Raw genomic sequence first — 21,622 nt, 5'->3', positions numbered from 1 at the left:
GGGCTAACATATTGCAAATTTTAAAGCATTTGCTGATAATTTTTAAATAAATAATTGACTTGCCTAATATATTTGAAGTTTTACTGGCTCTTCCTTCAAGACAATAATTGGTAAAATGAATTATAAGATAAAATAATATAATAATAATTTCTAGAGTTGTGTAACTATGAATTTTTTTCATGATACAACTTCATGACATGTTATCTAACCAGATAATTTTTTTTCTTCTAGATGAGCAAGAGATAGTACAAAAACGTACTTTTACAAAATGGATCAACTCTCATCTGGCCAAGGTAAAGGAAAGTACCCAGAGTTCTATGTTTACTTAGTTTGAGCCAATACATCATTAAACGCACAGTTTAAAGTAATGCTGCTGTGGCTATTGTCACTATAACTAGTCAGTAATGTTGGCACCTATCAGTTTAATTGTGGCATCTGCTAACATTTTTCAAAGAATATTAACAGATAACCAGAGTCAAAAGCAGTTACTTCATTTCAATTCCATGAATCTTGATGAAATATTTCATTCAGTTATTTCTTCTGTACTGATGTGTCTCATATCAGAAGGAGAATTCATGCTGGAGTTTTGTTTGTGTTTGTTTCTATTTGGAGCAGATAAAAAGCAATGAGTAGTCTTCCCTGAGCAAAGAATTTTATCTAAGGAGATCATGTCTGGGGCCCCCTCTCAGGTGCTCTTACAGAAGAGTAATCATCGTGGCAGGATGCTACAAAGGCTAATCAGTCTGAGATTATCCATACTGACCTTAGATTGTATCAGGTGACTGGGTATACATACATTGTAATGACTTTGAACATAAATACTAACATAAAACAAATTTCCATGTAGCTACATTACAAAAAAATTAATCTCTTATAATGCTGATGAAAAAATATGTGAACCAAAAAACATTGCATTTGTAAAAATAAATGCAGATGACAGGACAATTGTCTGCATTCAGTTAGAAGATCTTTGCCGAGAGCAGTGCCTAAAGTGTGCAAGGCATAATCCTACGAGCAGTTTTTGACTGGGGACTCCTCCAAAGCCTCTTTTCATAGTTCAGAAGCAAACAAAGCATGGCAACTTATTTCAGTCCCATTGTACAAACTGACTGCTTATTGTGTGTCTATGATAGGCTTTGGAGACAGGAAAAAAGCTAGTAAGACACTTTCCCAGGCCTTGGGAACCTCAAAATCCAGCAAAAACAGAAGACCAGATTAATATCTAGGGCTTCCCTCGTGGCGCAGTGGTTGAGAATTTGCCTGCCAATGCAGGGGACATGGTTTGATCCCTGGTCCGGGAAAATCCCACATGCCGTGGAGCAACTAAGCCCGTGCACCACAACTACTGAGCCTGCACTCTAGAGCCCGTGTACCACAACTACTGAGCCTGCGTGCTGTCACTACTGAAGCCCACGCGCCTAGAGCCCGTGCTCCGCAACAAGAGAAGCCACCACAGTGAGAAGGCTGCGCACCGCAACGAAGAGTAGCCCCCGCTTGCTGCAACTAGAGAAAGCCCACACGCAGCAACGAAGACCCAACGCGGCCGGAAAAAAAAAAAAAGCTTAAAAAAAAAAGAATAATGTGTCTAGATACAGGATAAAATGGGATTGTCTTTCCTATAATCTCTCCAAAAGCCACTTGGTAAAATGGGAATTTTCTGGCCCAGTGGCTGCACCCAGAATCTGCCCTGTGACAAGGCACTGAATGCCCTTAGGGCTCATTTTCTCAAGCTTTGGCTGGTGCCATCTGGCCCCAGCCACTACTTATACTCCAGAATTGTCATCATTTGAGGACAGTATTTTTTTTTCCAAAATGGAAATAGAGTTATTGTTTTTTCATATCATAAAAGGTTACATGCTAATTGTAAATTATTTTGATAATAAACTTCTTAGAAAGTTTAATGCAAATAAAAATCACTTTAAATTCCATAAGCCTGATATCACCATCACTGACATGTTGATCACCATTTTTCTACACGCTGGCATACACAATTTCACAAGTGGTTATAGACCACTTATTCTGTATTCACTTATTCACTTATTCTGTATGCCTTTATTCACTCAGCACATCTGCACATCTTCCCATGTGACTAGATACAGAGCCACATAATCATTTTAATGGCTGAATAATACTTTGTCATTATAAATATAATAAAATTCTTTATAAATTATAAATCATAATTAGCCAGTTGTCTATCAGTGGTTATATAATTAGTTTCTAGTTGGTTAATATTATATAAAATATCACAGTGAAAGTCCTTGGGCATATATATCTGTACATTTGTGTGATTATTTTTCTTAGGATAAATTTCTAGAAGTGGGTGGATAGTCCACAAGTATACATATTTATAACTTTAATATATACCAAGAGCTTATGAGAATGCCCATTTCCTTATACTATTAATCCTCTTTAACAGTACTTTCCAATCTGGTGAAAATAGTTTATAGTTATTTTTATATTTTTTAATAGGGTTGAATATCTTTGCAGAAGATTTTAAAGCAGAATTCCTGGGACACACTTATCTGTGTTCTGAATTCTTAAAAAGAAGCTAAAATTGGAATATGTGCCATGGCACACAGTATACAAAGGGCCTTTGTGGAAGGATTATATGCCAAGAATTTGTTTTCTAATCTGTTTTTATCACCATTTTATCATTGTTTCAAGTTACTTTACATATTTATGTGATAACTGGGTATTGGAAGGGGCTCTACCAGTGTGTACCCTTTTATGTTCTTTTTTTTTTAGTTCTTTTTAGTTTCTTTTTTGTTCCTTTTTTTTCACTCCTGCTATTTCCCGTCTAAATACCTAAGTCCTACCCTTAATGTGTAGCACGTACCTCTCTCATTCATGAAGTCATTTCTGACCACATGTGAGATACTGAGCAAAGGTTCCAGAATCTTAGCAGTTTCCCCTGCACTCCTCCCCCAGCGCCATCCCCCTGCCTTCTCTGCTGCTCCTGCCTCAGGTTTGGTAGAATCAGAATCTCAGCACTTCTCCAGAGCCTGCAGCACAGGTGGAAAAGTTCAGCATGTCTTTTTTTTTTAATGGGCTCAGAGTATTTTAATTTAAAAATATGCTAGAGATTAGAGATTTCATGTATTTTGTGTATGTGTGGCCTGTGGGTCTATGAGTATCTGCCTATGCTAGTAGAAGATAGCTATTTTCTTTTCTTTTCTTTCTTTTTTTTTAAAGTATTTTATATATTTATTTATTTGGCTGTGTCGGGTCTTAGTTGCGGCATGCGGGATCTTTCATTGCAGCGCGCAGGCTCTTTGTTGTGGCATGTGAGCTCTTTGTTGTGGCGTGTGAGCTTAGTTGCCCCGCAGCATGTGGGATCTTAGTTTCCAGACCAGGGATTGAACCCGTGTCCCCTGTATTGGAAGGTGGATTCGTAACCACTGGACCACCAGAGAAGTCCCTAGTTTTTTTGTTTTTTTTTTTTAATGAGAAAGAAATTTTTCTTTCTTTTTTTTTTTTTTTTACTTTTGAGTCATTGCATTTGGATTTACCACTGCATTCTTTTTTTTTTTTTTTTTGGAATATAGTTGATTTACAATGTTGTGTTAGTTTCTGCTGTACAGCAAAGTGAACCAGTTATACATATACATATATACACTTTTTTGAAGATTCTTTTCCCATATAGATTATAACAGAGTATTGAGTAGAGTTCCCTGTGCTTATTAATGATCTATTCTATATATAATAGTGTGTATATGTCAATCCCAATCACCCAGTTTATCCCCACCCTCCGCCAGTATGTCTTAGATTATTTTATACTGTTTCATATCTCACCTTCCCAACAACATTGTAAAGTCTTCAAGACATGTGCTAATTCTTGGAGTTCTTTGTAAATCCTAATAGCTCTAAGCACAGCACTGAGTACCATGCAGAGGGGCTTAACGAAGCAGCAACAGCAAAGGTTCTTTATCTTTACTTATTTTGTTAGAGTAGGAAAAACATCAATCACATGGGGAAAAAAATAACGATTAATGTTACCCAACATTATCTCCCAAAGGCCCCACTTCCAAATACCATCACACTGGGGGTTAAGGCTTCAACATAAGGATTTGGGTGGGGGGACACACAAACATTCTGTCCATAACAGGCCACAGGTTCATCCTGAGGTCTGGCTTGAAGCACATGAGAATTTCTTCCAAACCTTGGTCCAAGAATGATGTAAGTAATGAGCTTGTCTCCTCTTTCATATCAAATGTTTGTTTGTGTTTCAGTTCCTATTGTACATAGCACTGTGCTTTGGAATGGCTTCAGATATCTAATAACCAAATCCTTCAAAATAATTAAAATGCATTTTATTCCTTGGTTGTGTGTGTGTGTTTCCTACAATTTTCTGTTGACATCTACCAATAAAGGCAAGGAAGTGACCCATGTCAAAAATATTTTTATGCTGGTGATCAGATACTAGTCTTACTTCACCTATTACTTATGCTATATAACATGCCAAGTTATTTATCTCTGAGAACAAGAAAGGAGAAGGTGCTAAGCTGGCAGGAAAAAAAGAGTTTCAACTTTCTTCTAGAATGCAAGTTGTAAATATTTTGCAGGATCTCAATTTTCTGGGAGCTATTGCACAAGTCATGGGAATTTTTGTGGATTTAAACTAGAGTGATAAACCATCTCATCCTAAATTCTGTGATTATGTCTTGCTACTGCAATGCCTTCTTTAAAGATTTTAAGCAAACTAAAAAACCTTATTTAGAAAGAAAACTTTATATGTCAATTATATCTCAATAAAACTGGAAGAAAAATTATACCTGTTTTCTCAGAAATCTTCTTTGAAAATTGACTGTTTCCAAAAATAGCTTTAATAATAAGTTGCAGCAGGTTTACAGAGCTGGGATGTTGAATTGAGAAGCAAAAAAAAATTGATCCTCTGTTCTAAGATCATTCAATGTTGGGTACATTGGGAGATGTTCAAAATATGCTTTGTGGAGATAAATTTGGGGAGGGTTTTTAATGGGAATTTTTCATTTTTGTTGTAGGCTGCTTTGCTTAGTTGCAAATAGGAAAACTATTTACTGCTAATTAAATAAAACAAACTCTTTTACTGATGACATTTTATTCTATTGTAACAATTCTTTATAAATATTTTGACAGTAGTATGAAGACATAGGGTGCAAATAAGAGAGCAATCTGTTTTCAAAAAATACGCTTTTCTTAAAACAAAAATTTGTATTAAAAATAGGAAAAAAACCGAGAATTTTCTGTAGATTACTCAAATTTGTGGATATAATTATCAGGTTTTAAAAAATATTTGCTTTGTTTTCAAACTGAAGTCTTCACGCTTCTGAAATTATGCAAAACATTGCAAATCATGAATTGTCAATATAATGTAATATAACATCAACAAAAATTAGTGGGTTCTGTTTATTTCATATATCTGATCATTCCTTTCAGGAAGAGGACTTCATACTGAAATGTGGACCCTATAATTTTCTTCCTTTTTAAGAAGAAACCTGCCTCTTTCTATTCTGTTTGCTTTGTCAGTGAAAGAAGGTGGAGTATTTGTTTTTTAATTAGCCCAATATTGATCCAAGTAAGAGTTTTTCAAAGTTAGGTCCTGGTTCAGTGCTGGCTGTCATCACTCATTGCTAACTAGGATTTTAAATTGCAGGGCTGCTGTTTACTGAACTCATCATGTGCCCATTACTGTGCCTTAGCAACTTTATCTTTTATTTTATTTAAATAACACAACAATCAAATATAAGTAGTATTTTCACCATTTTATAGATTATGAAACTGAAGCTTAGAGTTAATTAATAAGCTCAAGATCATATAACAAGTACGTGGAAAACCAGATTTCAATCCCAGGACTCCAAAGTTTGGACACTAACCATTGTGTTATATACACCATGCTTCTTTCGTTTATTTATCTATTCATGTAGCAAATACTTTTCAAGCACCTATTATGTGCTAGGGGTTTTGGATACAGTGGTGAACAAAAACAGATATAGTCCGTGACATTATGAAACTGACAGGCCAGAAGAAGAGACAGCATTACAGAGATGTGTGTATGGTAAATTCCACGAGCAGAGAAGTACAGGGTGTCAGGGATCACAGGGCAAGCGCAGCCAACCATACAAGTAACCTGAAGGAGGGCATCAGAATAGGTTTTCAGAGGAAGAAACATTTAAGCTGGAGCCAGAGAAATGTCTTGGGATTGGGTAGGTGAAGGAACTAATGTTTTCAAAAGTTAAGAGGTAAGAAAGAGCCTGGCACAGTAAAGGAAATGAAGCTCAGAATACCTGAAAATGTGGGTTCCCGGAACGGGTTGGCAACAGACGAAACTGAGAATCGATCAAAGGTCAGCCATTAAAAGGGTTTGGATGTTGTGTTATGGGCACCGGAGACGTTAAAGAATCTCAGGAAAATGAAATGATCACTCTGGGCTAAACCCCTCTCTCAACCTCTCTCTCTCTCTCATCTCTCTCTCCCTCCCCCACCTCTCATTTTCCCCACACACCCCTCTCACATAAATTAGAGCAGGAACCAGTAAAATTGGAGGTGGAGTGAATTTGCAATAACTCAGATAAGAGGTGAGGATCCTTTGGACTAAAGTAGTGGTGGAGGAATGGAGAAAAGTGGATAGATTGAAAAATGGGTAGGTGTGGACCCGATACAACTGAGTCATCAGTTGGAAGCTGGAGGAGAAGGAATCAAGAATGACTTCTAGATTTCTGCCTTGAACAAATGATTAGGATCATTCACGGAGACAGAGAATACAAGAGACTTGAGGGAAAGCTAATAGATTCAGTTACACAGAGGGAAATGACTTAGTAGAGATGAACACATTTCATTTGGCAATTAGAAGTCATTAGGCATCACTGGGAGTGGCCAAGTCGTGGCAGAAACCCGACTCTAGAAAACTGGTAAGTAAATGAGAGGTGAGGATGTTAGGACCTGAGTGTATATTACATGTTAAGGAGATAGAGTATTAGCTAAAGCAGAACATGGGATCTGGTAAGAGCTGTTTCAATGAAGAGTGGTCTTAAGTGTGTGTCTATGGAAGGGAATGATTAAGAGCTGGTAGAGAGGGATAGGGTGAAAATGAAGGAAAACAAGCTTATTTTAAGATACAAGACTCCTCCTAAAGAGGCAGGGTGGGGAGAAAATCAAGAGGACCGGTGGAGGTTTTTACCAGAGGAGAGACAGCTCCCAATCTCTGAGGCCAGAGGGGGAATAGAAAGGATGGGTGTGGATGTGCCTAAGTTTGGAATGGGGGGGGAGAGGAAGACAGAGTTGGGTGGACTTGAATTTGAGGGGATTCCCACCTAATGACTGCAGGTTTTTTAGGTCTATCAGAATAGTCTGCATTTCTAAGCAGAAGAATTTATGTTAGGAAGAATATTTTTCTTAAATTGGCAGTTAAAACTACATTAGATCTTTCATATTTAAAAATGTATTTATCTTAGCAAATTCCTAAATTTTATGCAAGATCCATAGGCTATTGTACAGTGTCACCTTGACCCCCAAAGGGGACAGATTAAAGACGTGTTTTCCAAAAATCTTTCCCCTAAAATTTTATTTTTAATTAGAAAAAAGATAATATAAGTAATCTTAACATTAAACATCGGTTATACTCTGTTATCAAATAATTGTAGTTTCACATTTTCTCTAAATTTGTCAAATGGAATGGAGTGTTATATTTAAATACCTTTGATTAAGTCTTTATGATATTTGACTTTGAAATAAATATATGATTTGGCATTAAGTCCTTTGGGAAAAAAATATGTCAGAGATAGCCATCGTTTAGTGTTTCTATAAATGGAGCTTCTCTTTCAATTTGCAATAAACAGCCCTTTCTCCATCTGCCAGCCTTAGATCTAAGGGGCCATTAAGTATAGGCACTGAACATTTTAAATACCGACTTTTGGATGACCTCGGGCATAATATAAGCATCTCCTCACTTTTTAGATGAACTGAACAAAAAAGCACCGTTTAAAATTATTTATATTCTGTATTAGTTTGCTAAGGCTGCCATTACAAAGTACGATATACTGGGTGCCATAAAATGAGAAATTTATTATCTCACAGTCCTTGAGACTAGGCAGCCATGCTTCCCTCTGAGATTCTGGGCAGAATCCTTCTTTGCCTCTTCCTAGCCTCAGTTGGAGGCCTGGAGTACCTGAGGTTCCTTGGTTTGTAGCTGCATTAGTCCAATCCCTGCCTCTGCGCCTGTCTAGGACTGTGTCCAAATTTCCCCTTCATGTAAGGACACTGGTCATATTGGATTAGGACCCCCTCTCCGTCCCTCCCCCACCGTGACCTCATTTAAACTTGACTACTTCTCTAGAGACCCTGTTTCCAAATAAGTTCACATCCTGAGGTACCGGGATTAAAACTTCCATGTATCTTGGGGAAGAGCACATGATTCAATGCAAATGTGCTCTATTAAGAGCACGTTTTGTTTTAAGACCAAGTCAGATTCATATACTCCTTTAAAAGGAATACTTTTGATTTTCCATGTTTGTTTGTTTTTTTGTTCTGTTTTGCGGTGCGCGGGCCTCTCACTGTTGTGGCCTCTCCCGTTGCGGAGCACAGGCTCCGGACACGCAGGCTCAGCGGCCATGGCTCACGGGCCCAGCCGCTCCGTGGCATGTGGGATCCTCCTGGACCGGGGCACGAACATGCGTCTCCTGCATCGGCAGATGGACTCTCAACCACTGCGCCACCAGGGAAGCCCTCCATGTTTGTTTTTAAATAATTCAAACTAATAATGACTTTGACATCTTCACAGTCATAAAATATCACTTGGGTGGCTGCTTTTATTCTTCTTCAGTTGTCTTTCCACCAATGGTGCTAAAAGATAACATGGAAACGCTTTCGAAATTGAAATTTGAGCCCATCTGTTTCCTTGTACACACTTTGGTGGGACTGTTCATGAACTAAGATGAGGAGATGAGGAGGCGAAGAGGAAAAAGTAAATGTAATAATACACCCCAGAAACCATTCTTTAATTGATTTTCTAAAACTAGTTTGATAATCTCAAGCATAATGATAAATTAGTTATTTCCAAATATGCAACTAAAAGATTACAAAGAAAATCATCATTTCAAAATGAATGGCATTTAGTTTATTAATAGGATGTATTAATTTATTAATAACAAAGATGTAGCTATAGCAGTGTCCATGCGGTTTAATAAAATTTTTGACAACATTTGTTAAAGTTCCTTCTTTTAGAAATGTATTTTGTCTAGTCGTACATCCATTCAATAAATATTTTTAAATGTTTGTATGCTTGGCAAGATTCTAGAATGTAGCAGTGAACAGAACAGGAAAAGTAACCCCTGCATTATGGTGTTTATATCTCAATGGGGGAGATGGACAGAGGAGAAGGAAAATAAGCTGTTCTGTTGAGAATAGACTGAAGAGGGACATGTGCCAAAGGAGGAAGATAAAATAGGAGATTGTTGAGTCATCCAGGTGAGAGATGGCCGGCTTGGACCAAGGTCATAGCAGTGGAGGTGGTGAAAAATGGCTGGATTCTAGGTGAGTTTTGACAATAAAGCCACCACGATTTGTTGACAGATCAGCTATGGAGTATCAGCAAAACATAGGAGTAAAGGATAACCCCAGCTTTGTCCTGAATAAAACAAATAACTTGAGGAGTGTGCTTCTTTTAAACTATATAGTGAAAAAAAAAATCATTACATGTGAAAGTTGTTAAGAGCAGTTTTCCAAGCAGATTTAAAGTTGGGCTGGAGGACAGTTATTGCCTTTGTGATATTTATTCCAAATTGAATTAAATAATTAAGGAAATGGAAATGGTTATGCAATCTGTCATAGGAAACAGAAAAGAATGGGAACTATCTTCTCACTTTTGCCAAGCAGAGGTGGAAAATAATCAGAACAATGCTTTTTTAAAGGGAGTGAAGGGGAAACATATCATACATAACAGTTAACAAAAAAACTACTTCACCTTGTTTCTGGAAATACTGGTAATATCTAATTAGATTTTCTGGATAAGATGACAGAACCTTTTAGAAGTTGAATTAATTTTTTTCTTTTTTTTTTTCTTTTTTTTTTTGAGGCAGGGCTGGACCATACAAGGAGCTAGTTTATTTATTTATTTATTTTTGCTGTGTTGGGTCTTCCGTATGAGGGCTTTCTCTAGTTGTGGCAAGCGGGGGCCACTCTTCATCACGGTGCGCGGGCCTCTCACTATCACAGCCTCTCTTGTTGCGGAGCACAGGCTTCAGACGCGCAGGCTCAGTAGTTGTTCCTCACGGGCCCAGTTGCTCCGCGGCATGTGGGATCCTCCCAGACCAGGGCTCGAACCCATGTCCCCTGCATTGGCAGGCAGACTCCCAACCATTGCACCACCAGGGAAGCCCAGAAGTTGAATTAACTTTATCTGGCTCCTGTCAGCGGTTATGATGATGATTTTACAAACCTAGTCCAGCTGCTTTGGCATTTTTAGACAGTTTAGTGTGGCAGGCTCCTTGCCAACCATTGGGGAGTAGCTTGCTCTGCATCTGCTGGTCAACCTCTCTTCCCTTCCCACTCTCCTCTCAGTTCCTGTTGTTTAGCTTGCTGTTCCTGCCCATCAGATAACTGGAAGAGCATGCGAACACTCTAGGCTGGTCCTGGGATGGGATGTTCCCCCATACCCTGTCTCTCAGCCTGTGAAAAAGCTCCCACCTGAAACCTGGAAACCGGAGGCGGGAGTGGTTGGTCTGGCTTGAGAAATGAGGGGCCATTGTGTGCACACAGGTTTCAAGGTGCCCGGAACACACCTTGAGGTCCAGCCTCCACGTTGAGACCTCTTTATATATTGCACAGGAGGCCATCTGGGGAATATGTCAGGCCATGATATTGGATCATTTTCAGCAAGACTGACTGTGCTTGACCATGTGTATGTCTCAAATAAAGTAAAGCATTATCTGTGCCCTGGGTTCTTTCTTTAGGTCTTTTCCAGTTCAGTTTTACTGGTATCACTAGGTATCCAGCAATCACAAATTTTAAACCCGAGGATATGTATTTAGTAATTTAAAGTAAAATGCTATAATTTTTGTATTATACAATGTTTTAAGAGCTCTTTCCCCAAGAGGGAAAAGCCCTTAGTGAAAGACTGCCCAATAGTTGTGAAACTAAAAGTGATGATGGTAAGTGAGGACCTGGGTTGGTCCTGGAATGAGATGGGTGATTCAGCCCTTTCCTTTGCTGAAGACTAAACCCTTCATGCTGCAGAGCTCCTTGATAGCCGTTTGATATTTACCACTAAGGGGCTCTAAGATTCTTGCATATGTGTAGATACCTGCTGATGGAGCCATGATATGCTGGTAATGTTTCAAGGTAGCTTTGTACTTTTCCACATCACTGATTTTGTTCAAACACCCAAAGCTTCTTTCTTCTTAATTGATGTGCATGTGTTTGCCCTATTAATGCAAAGTTAAAAATGCTAAAAATAATTTTAGTGCATTAACATTTTATAATTTTGGATATATAGGCATACACTTGTCCATGCAAAATGACTTTCTTTCTTTCTTTCTATTTCTTTCTTTCTTTCTTTCTTTCTTTCTTTCTTTCTTTCTTTCTTTCTTTCTTTCTTTCATGTTTGTTTATCAATAATACTCAACTGTTCCTACCTTCTTCATTTACCACTATCAATTGATCAAAAGTTTATAAAACATCTTCTCATATTAAATACAGTCAGGTTCCCCTGAAAATGCACACTGGCATCAATAAAGAATGCATTTATTAGGACAGGAATAAAGACGCAGATGTAGAGAATGGACTTGAGGACATGGGGAGGGGGAAAGGTAACCTGGGATGGAGTGAGAGAGTGACATGGACATATATACACCACCAAATGTAAAATAGATAGCTAGTGGGAAGCAGGTGCATAGCACAGGGAGATCAGCTTGGTGTTTTGTGTCCACCTAGAGGGGTGGGATAGGGAGGGTGGGAAGGAGAAGCAAGAAGGGAGGAGATATGGGGATATATGTATATGTATAGCTGATTCACTTTGTTATAAAGCAGAAACTAACACAACATTGTAAAGCAATTATACTCCAATAAAGATGTTAAAAAAAAACCCTGCATTTATTTTTGGTGGCTTGCATGAATCTCATCATGGAGTGGGAGAGCACTGAAATAAATGTACATTGTTAAGTTCAGGACAGTGTTTACAAAGTAATAACAAAAGAGGCACACATGTCAGTTGTGCTTTATTTTGTTGCAAGTGAATGAAATTGGTTTTAAATGATTTAACTAAGAAGTGAGATCTAGTAAAAAGGTACAGAGCGCCTCAGGGCATGGAAGGAAATGCTGACTGGGCGGGAAAGTGTTAACTCAGCAGGCCTGGGTTGCTCAAACCCTGCACATTCCAAATAAAGACTTGCCTTTAAGAATGGTCCTTGACTGGCTCCTGGGAGATAACTTCTGGGCACATGGAATATTCTGCCTGATAGGGGTGTTTTGTATGCCCGAGGCCTGGGGCCATGCTATACTACTTGATAAAATCAATTGATTTTAATGAGTTGTACAGTGAACACCTGTTTTTGCTGGGGATAGGGACAGGGGAAGACAAGACTGAGTAGCTGAGGTCAGTTAGGCAGGTGCTACATGCCTACATGACAGACTCCAGATAAAAACCCGGCATCAAGGTTCAGGTATGCTCTCCTCATTGGCAACATTTTACACCATTGCTGGGGAAAGTCAGCGTGTCCCTGTGCACATCCACTAGAGGGGAACCAGTTACTCAGCACTGGAAGCTCTCATTTGGTTCCTCCTGGACTTTGTTCTGTGTGCCTTCTCCCTTTGCTGATTTTAATGTGTCCTTTCACTGTAATAAGCTGTAACCATGAGTATAGCAGCTTTTTTATGTCCTCTGAGTCCATCTTGAGAGTCATCAAGCTAAGGAATGTCTTGGGGACCCCTGACACACTGACTAACCCAGGCAGGGAGAGTGGCTCTTGGGGTCTCAGCAGCAGGACCTTATGTCACTTGTCCTTAGGTCATTGCCATGTGACAACTTGGTTCCAGCCATCTTCTAGATCCAAGTAGAGAATGTGATGGGCCCAGCTCTGGTCACTCAGTTAACAAAAGATGAGGGTGTAGCACAGACATGACCACAGGGGGACATGGTGTGAGCTGGGATGATTCGTGTCTATTCCAATGTATATTTATATACATGTGCTTCTATTATTACCTTTTAGTCTTTCTTATATCCTACTATTATTTTTAGTCTTTCTTATATCCGTTCATATAAAAGTGGCTTTTTGTTAATAAATATTTTGTTCCTAGTAGAGTGGCAGGCACCTTAGCTGATCAGTTAATACTTTTCATATTGATGTTTAATAAAAATCACATTTATAGGTTTGTGTGTTATTCAGAAAAAGATGCTAATACCTATAATTTTATACTAAGCTTTCTAACAAGGTGGCTCAAAGTATAATAAACCTGGGCTCAAACCTAGTCAGTTAGTAGGAGTGTGATCTAGGCCAATGGTTTAACCTCTCTGAGATTCAGATTCCTTGCTTTTAAAGAGGGGGTGATACCCCCATATGTGGTGGTTATGAATATTGAGTGAGGTGACATGTACAATCCCTTAGCATTGAGATGTTCACCAATGTCTCATTCATTCTTTGCTACCCTTTCCATTCTCCTTCTTTGCTTCTTTCTTTCATTTCTATTAAAACACCTACTAAATTATATATAATGTATAACTATCTAAGCCACAAACATCTAGTACATATTGGAGTTCATATATGTAGTCTATAATAGTGACTACTTTGTCATATTTACTTTATGCACCAACATTTTCATTTCTATTTAGTTTTTTCACTTTATTTGTTTATTTTCTTCCAGTTTTATAGAGACAATGGACATATAGCACTGTGTAAGTTTAAGGTGTACAGCATGATGATTTGACTTACACACATCATGAAATAATTGCCAAAGTAAGTTTAGTGAACATCCCTCATCTCCTATAACTACAAAATTAGACAAATAGAAAAAAATCTTTTCCTTGTGGTGTGAACTCTTCGGATTTACTCTCTGAACTTTCATTTATAATAAACCGCAGAGTTATTGGTATTTATCATGTTGTACATTAAATCCCTAGTACTTGTTTATCTTATAACTGGAAGTTTGTACTTTTTGACCAGCTTCATCCAATCCACCCACCCCCCATGTCTGCTGCACAGGTTGCCTCCCTCTTCCAGGCCAGCAGCTCTTCCTAGACAGCTGGACCAGAGTAGGACCCTGCCTTCTGCTGAACTGCCGCAACCTCTTCCCCTGCCTGATGGCCCTGCTGGCCCATCCACAGCCCTGCCTTTAGTTGTCCTTGACCTCAGATTCTGGAGACCCGCCACAGCTGTGGGCTGCCTGCACCCTCACGAGGAGCAACAACTGCTGCTGCTCCCAGGCTCCTCCAGGGCCAAGTCCCCTTGAGAAAACAAAAAAATCTGATCTCTTTTTCTATGAGTTTGTTCATTTGTTTTTGAAGTGTCATTGACCTACAGCATTGTTAGTTCCTGATATACAACATAGTGATTCCATATTTCTATACATTTCAAAATGATCACAACAATAAGTCTAGTTACTGTCACCATAAAAGACATTACACAGTTACTGACTATATTCCTCACACTGTACATTTCATAACTATGACTCATTTATTTTGTAACTGGAAGTTGGTAGCTCTTAATCACCCTCACCTATTTTTCTCCTGCCAACAACCCCCTTGCCTCTGGCAACTACCTGTTTTTCCTCTATATCTAGGAGTCTGTTTCTGTTTTGTTATGTGTGTTCATTTGTTTTGTTTTTTTAGATTCCACTTATAAGTTAAATCATACTGTATCTGTCTTTCTCTGTCTGACTTATTTCACTCATCATAATACCCTCTAGGTCCACCCATCATGTTGTCCTAAATGGCAAGATTTCACTCTTTTTATGGCTGAGTAATATTCCATTGTATACCACATCTTCTTTATCCATTTATCTGTTGCTGGGCACAAAATATAACAATTCTAAAATCTGTATGGGAACACAAAAGACCCCAAATAGCCCAAACAGTCCTGAGAAAGAATAACAAAGCTGAAGGCATCATACTCCCTGATTTCAAACTATACTATGAAACTACAGTAATCAAAACAGTATGGTACTGGCACAAAAACAGACATATAGATTAATTGAAGAGAATAGAGAGCCCATAAATGAACCCACATGTATATGGGCAATTAATCTATGATAAAGGAGGTGAGGATATACAATGTGGAAAAGACAGCCACTTCAGTAAATGGTGTTGAGAAAACTGGACAACTACATGCAAAAAAAAATCAAACTGGGCTTCTTTCTCATATCATTCACAGAAATAAATCCAAAATGGATTAAAGACTTAAATGTAAGACTTGAAACCATAAAACTTCTGGAAGAAAACATAGGCAATACGCTCTTTGACATCAATCTTAGTAATTTTTGTTGTTGTTTTTTGGATATGTCTCCTCAAGCAAGGGAAACAAAAACAAAAGTAAACAAATAGGACTACATCAAACTAAAAAGCTTTTGTACAGCGAAGGAAACTAACAACAAAATGAAAAGGCTGCCTACTGAATGGGAGAAGATATTTGCAAATCTGATAGTGGGTTAATGCCCATATTATACAAAGAACTCATGCAACTCAATATCAAAAAAAACAAACAAAATGCTATTGAAGAATGAGCAGAGGATCTGAATAGATATTTTCCCAAGAAAGGCATACAGGTAGCCAACAGGTACATGAAAAGATGCTCGACATTGATGATCATGGGGGAAATGCAGATCAAAACCACAATGAGATATCACCTCACACCTGTCAGAATGGCTATTATCATTTCTATATAGTTTTAAAATGTGAGAATTCCTTAAATTTTCATTTCATGCCAAATAGTTATGCCTTTTTTCATGAAAAGTATCCTCATAATCCTTTTCTCCTGAGTGTTGCACTTGTTTGTAGGGACATAAAATCAGCATGTCATATAGCAAACATGGTCATCCTTATATGAATGAAAATATGAAAGTAAATGGTGGATAAGGATTAAACATGTATTGGTACTTATGAACTAGTAAAGTGACACAAGTTATTCACACACACACAATGTTAAAAAATGGATTATTTTTCCCAAATGCAGGAAATGGTCAGTAAAAATTATGCCAAAGATATCTGTGCTTTCTTAGATTTCATAAAGTTCAAGGAGAAACATTTGATCCCATTTAAGTCCTAAGAGAAAGGGAATGAATCTCATTACATGGCATTAAAACGGCTGCAAAAATAAAGGGAGAGGAGAAAAAAACAGAAAAAAAAAAAACTCTATGAGATCTGTTCCACTCTTAAGTTAACTACCAAGGGCATTGCCAGGCATGTACATTTTCCCTGAGTTTCTAGAGACTTTAGACCAGGCAATACTCTGACAGCCAGAATTTAGAGCTTAAACCTAGTTTGAGGAGGGTTTCTAGAAGGGAGTAGCCACAGAAGCCAAGTACCTCTTTCTCTCTTCTTTTCTCCATCTTCCTCTCCCCTCACTCAGTCAGGACATTCCACTCTTTGAGCATCTCAGATTTGGCATGCGTATCTGTAGAATATCTAAATGTGATTCACAGGGCCAAGAATTTAATTCTTCCAAATACTGTGCAAAAGAAAGAACGTATCATAATTTTATCTTAATAAAAAATAGATAGCTGAGGTCTTAAAAAGTGCCCAATAGATTTCTGTCTAGTGCTTGAAACTTCAAATTCTCAAGCCATCGGAACAAACCACATTATCTTTATTTTCCATTAACTCAGGCTCCAGTGAATTACCCTCATTTCTAACTCTTTCTTTTGGCCTCCAGCACCATGACCTGAATCCTGCCAAGTAAACAGATTATGTTGTGAATATGTATATATATGACAAAAGAGGCATTTTAGATGACAGGTTTTCTATTAAAACATTGTTTCAAAAAATAAATGCGATGCTGTCACAATAGTAAAGGCCCCTTCTAGTTGATCATTTGCTATATGTAAACAGTACTTTATACAAAATGGGAAAGCAAAACTTGTCCAATAATTACTAGGACTTTTCTTATTCTGGTGTCATTTTTGATAAATAAAGTGTTTTGATAAATAAAATGGTTTACACAATATTTACATTATGTACAATTGGGTATAACTTGTAGAAAAATAAAGATCATTCTCCAGTATTCACTTTTAATTAATTAATTAATTTTTATTTATTTTTGTCTGCACTGGGTCTTTGTTGCTGCCTGCGGGCTTTCTCTAGTTGCGGCGAGCAGGGGCGACTCTTTGTTGCCATGTGCAGGCCTCTCATTGCAGTGGCTTCTCTTGTTGTGGAGCACGGGCTCTGGGCGCACAGGCTTCAGTAGTTGTGGCACGCGGGCTCTAGAGTGCAGGCTCAGTAGTTGTGGTGCATGGACTTAGTTGCTCTGTGGCATGTGGGATCTTCCTGGACCAGGGCTCAAACCCATGTACCCTGCATTGACAGGAAGATTCTTAACAACTGTGCCACCAGGGAAGCCCTAGTATTCACTTTAGCTAGCTCTTTGCAGGAAAGGTGGCCAGAGGTTTATTTTCTTCCTCTTTTACTGGTTGAGGTAGTAAGTCAAGAATTTATTACATGCTAGGTTCTATAATTCAGAGTGTTGAAAATACAATAGCTGCATATTATTAATTACATAAAAATTTTTATTTTAAAGAAAAATATTTTCTCCAATCTCTATTTAGTCTGCTAATAGCCATCAGACTACATCTCTTTACTTTGTGTAGGAAGATACTGGCGAAAAATTTTTCAGAAGCAATTCATGTTTCCTATAAAAAGAGAAATTTTTGCCTCATGTCCTTATTTGTGTACATCTCTCCAAGATTCCAAAAGGTATTTGCAAATAAGCATCACATATCTCTGTTGAGATATCTATGTGTTTACTACCAACTAGTGCTAAGCACTGTGCCTAGTATTATGTATTTAAAGATATATTCAACTTCCTTGTCCTCCAGAAGTCCCATGATCTGAATTCCTGGGCATACAACTTTATAAATAACTATAATGCAATGCGGTCATTATAATCGGAACAAATGCACTTAAGACAAAATAAGTAATTTAATTCTAGTTGGAAAACTTGAAAAGATTACATAAGAGCTCAGTCATAAAAACTGACCAGGAATTTGCTAAATGGGAAAAGAGGAAAGTGAGACTATTCTAGGCATCTCTGTTCTTGGAATAAAAACTACCTATTCTTTTTTTCCCATACACAAACTAGGAACTCATTCCTTCAACAAGTTTTTAATGAGTTCCTACTGTGAACAAGACATTCAGAAGCAAGATGCTTCTATGTGTTGTGCTGTAGTCTGTGATTGCCTAGAACCTGGAGAACATTTTTCTTTACCCATCATATATATGTACTACATTTTAAGAACCATTAATATGAGCATAGGGACTGCAAAGGTAATTTTTTTATTTTTATTTTACAAAACTTCATTCATTCATTCAGTCAGTCAGCAATGTATGTTGAGTGCCCGCCATGTGCTCAACAATGTTTAGGAAAGAACACTACTTGCAAGGAAGGATTCAAGAGTCACATCTAGGGCTTCCCTGGTGGCGCAGTGGTTGAGAGTCTGCTTGCCGATGCAGGGGACATGGGTTCGTGCCCTGGTCTGGGAAGATCCCACATGCCGCGGAGCTGCTGGGCCCGTGAGCCATGGCCGCTGAGCCTGCGCGTCCGGAGCCTGTGCTCCACGACAGGAGAGGCCACGGCAGTGAGAGGCCCACATACTGCAAAAAAAAAAAAAAGAGTCGCATATATCCAGACAAAATTTTGTAAAGAATGGAGGAGTCAGGATTGAGTTTGGTGAATGGCTACAGTTAGGAAGAAAGGACAGAGAGAGAAGAAGAAGAAACCTGTGAACCAGGCAGGCTGATTGAAGAAGTTTGGGGAGGAACAGCTCAAGGAGAAGTTGGTAGCAACAATGTCCAGTGCAGAGGGACTGATGGGCTACTGGCTTGTTCAGCGGTCAGAGCTGACCTAGAGGCCACTTCTAGGAGTGTCTAGAGGGGCATGGAGCATGTGGAGCACAAGTAGGGATGCCAGAGGACACACATGAGGGGCAGAACGGGGTCGAGAGAGAATGTTCTGCAAAGTGGTAGAGACCTGTGTACGTTTAAAGTCAGAATGATGGATGGATGGATGCAATTTATCAGTTTTGGGGGGTTTTTTTGGTGTCCAATTTCTTGGACTCTTTTATTATTTCATGAAAATTCTCTGCTTTGTTTAATTTTTAAAATATATTTTCAGGTTAACACAATACAAGAAAAATTTAATTTGTATTTTTTCACAGAATACATCACATATTTATTAACTTTTCCCCTCATTATTCCACTGTATTTGTATTATTAGGATACAAATGGACATTTTGAAAGAGAAATAGACCATAATTTTAATGATTATATATAGCTAATACCATAATTCTGATTCTTATCACATCAAATATTTTGCATTGTAAATGCTCAAATTCTGAATAATTTTATTTATATGCTTAGAATATAAAGTCACTATTACGTTTTTGCTGTATAAATAGTAAGCAGTGTGAATAGTGGAATTTAAAAGAGAAAGCTTGAAAATGAAAACTGTTATTTTTGAACATGTATTTTGCAGCATGAGAACAAAATGTATTCAGCTGTTCATTTTACAAAGTGAAAAAAATGCATTCACAATTAGAATTGTTCCATTCAGAGACACTAATTCATTCAGTCATAAGAGAAATATAAATGTGCCATATCAGTGGGTAGAGAAAGTCACATTTCAGTAAAACATTTGGTGATTAAATATCTCTTCAAAGAACATTCTTTCTTTCTTTCTTTCTTTCTCTCTCTCTCTCTCTCTCTCTTTCCTCCCTTCCTTCCTTTTTCTTTCTTGATAGAAAGAAAGACAATTGAAAGTCAAGTAGACAGCATTAGGCCTTTAGCATGTTCAGGGAGAATTAGAAAACTACAGAGCTTGATCCAGGTTATAATTTTTTTTTTTTTTTTTTGGTGGTACGCGGGCCTCTCACTGTTGTGGCCTCTCCCGTTGCGGAGCACAGGCTCTGCACACGCAGGCTCAGCAGCCATGGCTCACGGGCCTAGCTGCTCCGTAGCACGTGGGATCTTCCTGGACCGGGGCACGAACCCGTGTCCCCTGCATCGGCAGGCGGACTCTCAACCACTGCGCCACCAGGGAAGCCCTATAAATTTTAAAAATTCATATTCTGTGAGAAATCTGAGGTCACCTAATTACTGTTGACCATCAACTTTGACATCATCGCTCCTTTACTTTCTTATGAGGCAAGAGATACCTAATTTCAAGATTTCATGAACTCTAGTATACTAAGTATTTTCATAATCTTCATAAAAAACAGAAGACCCTCCATGAGTTGAAAATGGGCTTTGACTTATTTCTCCAGTAGTGGTGATAGATTTGCCTTGATCAGTCTGTACTCTTGTGCTTTTGATCCTTTGGGTTCAATGCCACGCTGTGAGAGAGGTTTGCTGGATTTGCCAGCTTGTGCAACAGAACGGACATGGCCAGCTAACCCACAGGAGGTTCAGTCTGTCCCTCTGGCTGTGCTAACAGTGGTCCCACAGCAGGTCACTGAGTTATTGAGGTTACCCTGGAGAGAATCTTCAAGGAAATTTGGCACCTGCCTCAGCCCAGTAATGTGCTCACTCAGGGTGAAGGTATGGAGGTTGGTCCAGTTTATCTGGGGTACCACCTGTTCCCTGTTTACGTCCTGCTTTAACCTCTCTCTTATCTTTTATGTTTATAGTATCCTCTTTTCCTTCCCTTATCCCACACCATCCCACTCTTGTCAAAACTCCCTTTCTAGAAAGACACTGGTGTGTATGTGAAAGCCCAAGCATGAGGTTCTTGAATGTTAAGTTTACCTCCAAAGGGTCGTTTTTCTCTTTGCAGCCATCAAAAGGTAATTGCCAACCATATTCTAAATAAAGGATTTTGGCATTTAGACATTTTTCTTCAAATTTTGCCACAGTGAGTAACAAATGTCTGACAGAGAGTAAGAGAAGTATTTTTTGCATTTATTCATTTTTTTATTTTATAGCGGAAACCCCCAATGGTGGTAGATGATCTTTTTGAAGACATGAAAGATGGTGTGAAGCTGCTCGCTCTGCTGGAGGTCCTGTCTGGGCAGAAGCTGGTAAGGATGTTTTCTGTGACCAGACTTGTCAAACTTTTCCCATTTGGAATTTGGGGGCTATGGAGTTGGGAGTATAAAGGGTGCTACCCACGTAAGAGAAAGTTTTTCTCTTTTGCGGTTGGTAATACACAGGGAACACTAGTCTATCGGTCACTTCTGGGAACAAGGAATAAATTTCCTTTCTCATTCCTGCACACCTGTAGTATATTTAAAACATTATGTATAGTGATAGTAATCCTAGAAGTAAGAGTAAAGAACTTCATCGATAATCACTCCTGGTTAACTACTGCATCTGTGTGGCATCCAGGAAGATTTGTTGGAAATTAACATCTAATGCACTTTAAGTGCTTACTTTCCATTTGGAAAGGATTGTTGGTCCATATCTGTGTATTTATATAGTTGTTGAAAATTAAGCCTTGAAATCAGCGTGGCATTT

At 38.4% G+C, this 21,622-nt stretch overlaps 1 protein-coding gene across 16 annotated transcripts in view; it reads left to right on the top strand.

The window, feature by feature from the left end:
* The window catches only part of SYNE1 (spectrin repeat containing nuclear envelope protein 1), a 466,561-nt gene that overhangs the window by 68,937 nt on the left and 376,002 nt on the right, over positions 1-21,622 (top strand). For all 16 annotated transcript variants that reach the window (XM_081251412.1, XM_081251411.1, XM_081251427.1 and 13 more), the window contains exons 3-4: positions 232-293; positions 21,091-21,186. In XM_081251412.1, the coding sequence (XP_081107538.1) occupies positions 232-293; positions 21,091-21,186 (158 nt within the window). The remainder of the gene's footprint in view (positions 1-231; positions 294-21,090; positions 21,187-21,622) is intronic.

Source organism: Mesoplodon bidens (genome assembly GCF_964165515.1).
Source record: "Mesoplodon bidens genome assembly, chromosome: 12".
Taxonomy (NCBI): Eukaryota; Metazoa; Chordata; class Mammalia; order Artiodactyla; family Ziphiidae; genus Mesoplodon; species Mesoplodon bidens.
This window is presented reverse-complemented; position numbering and strand designations above follow the sequence as displayed.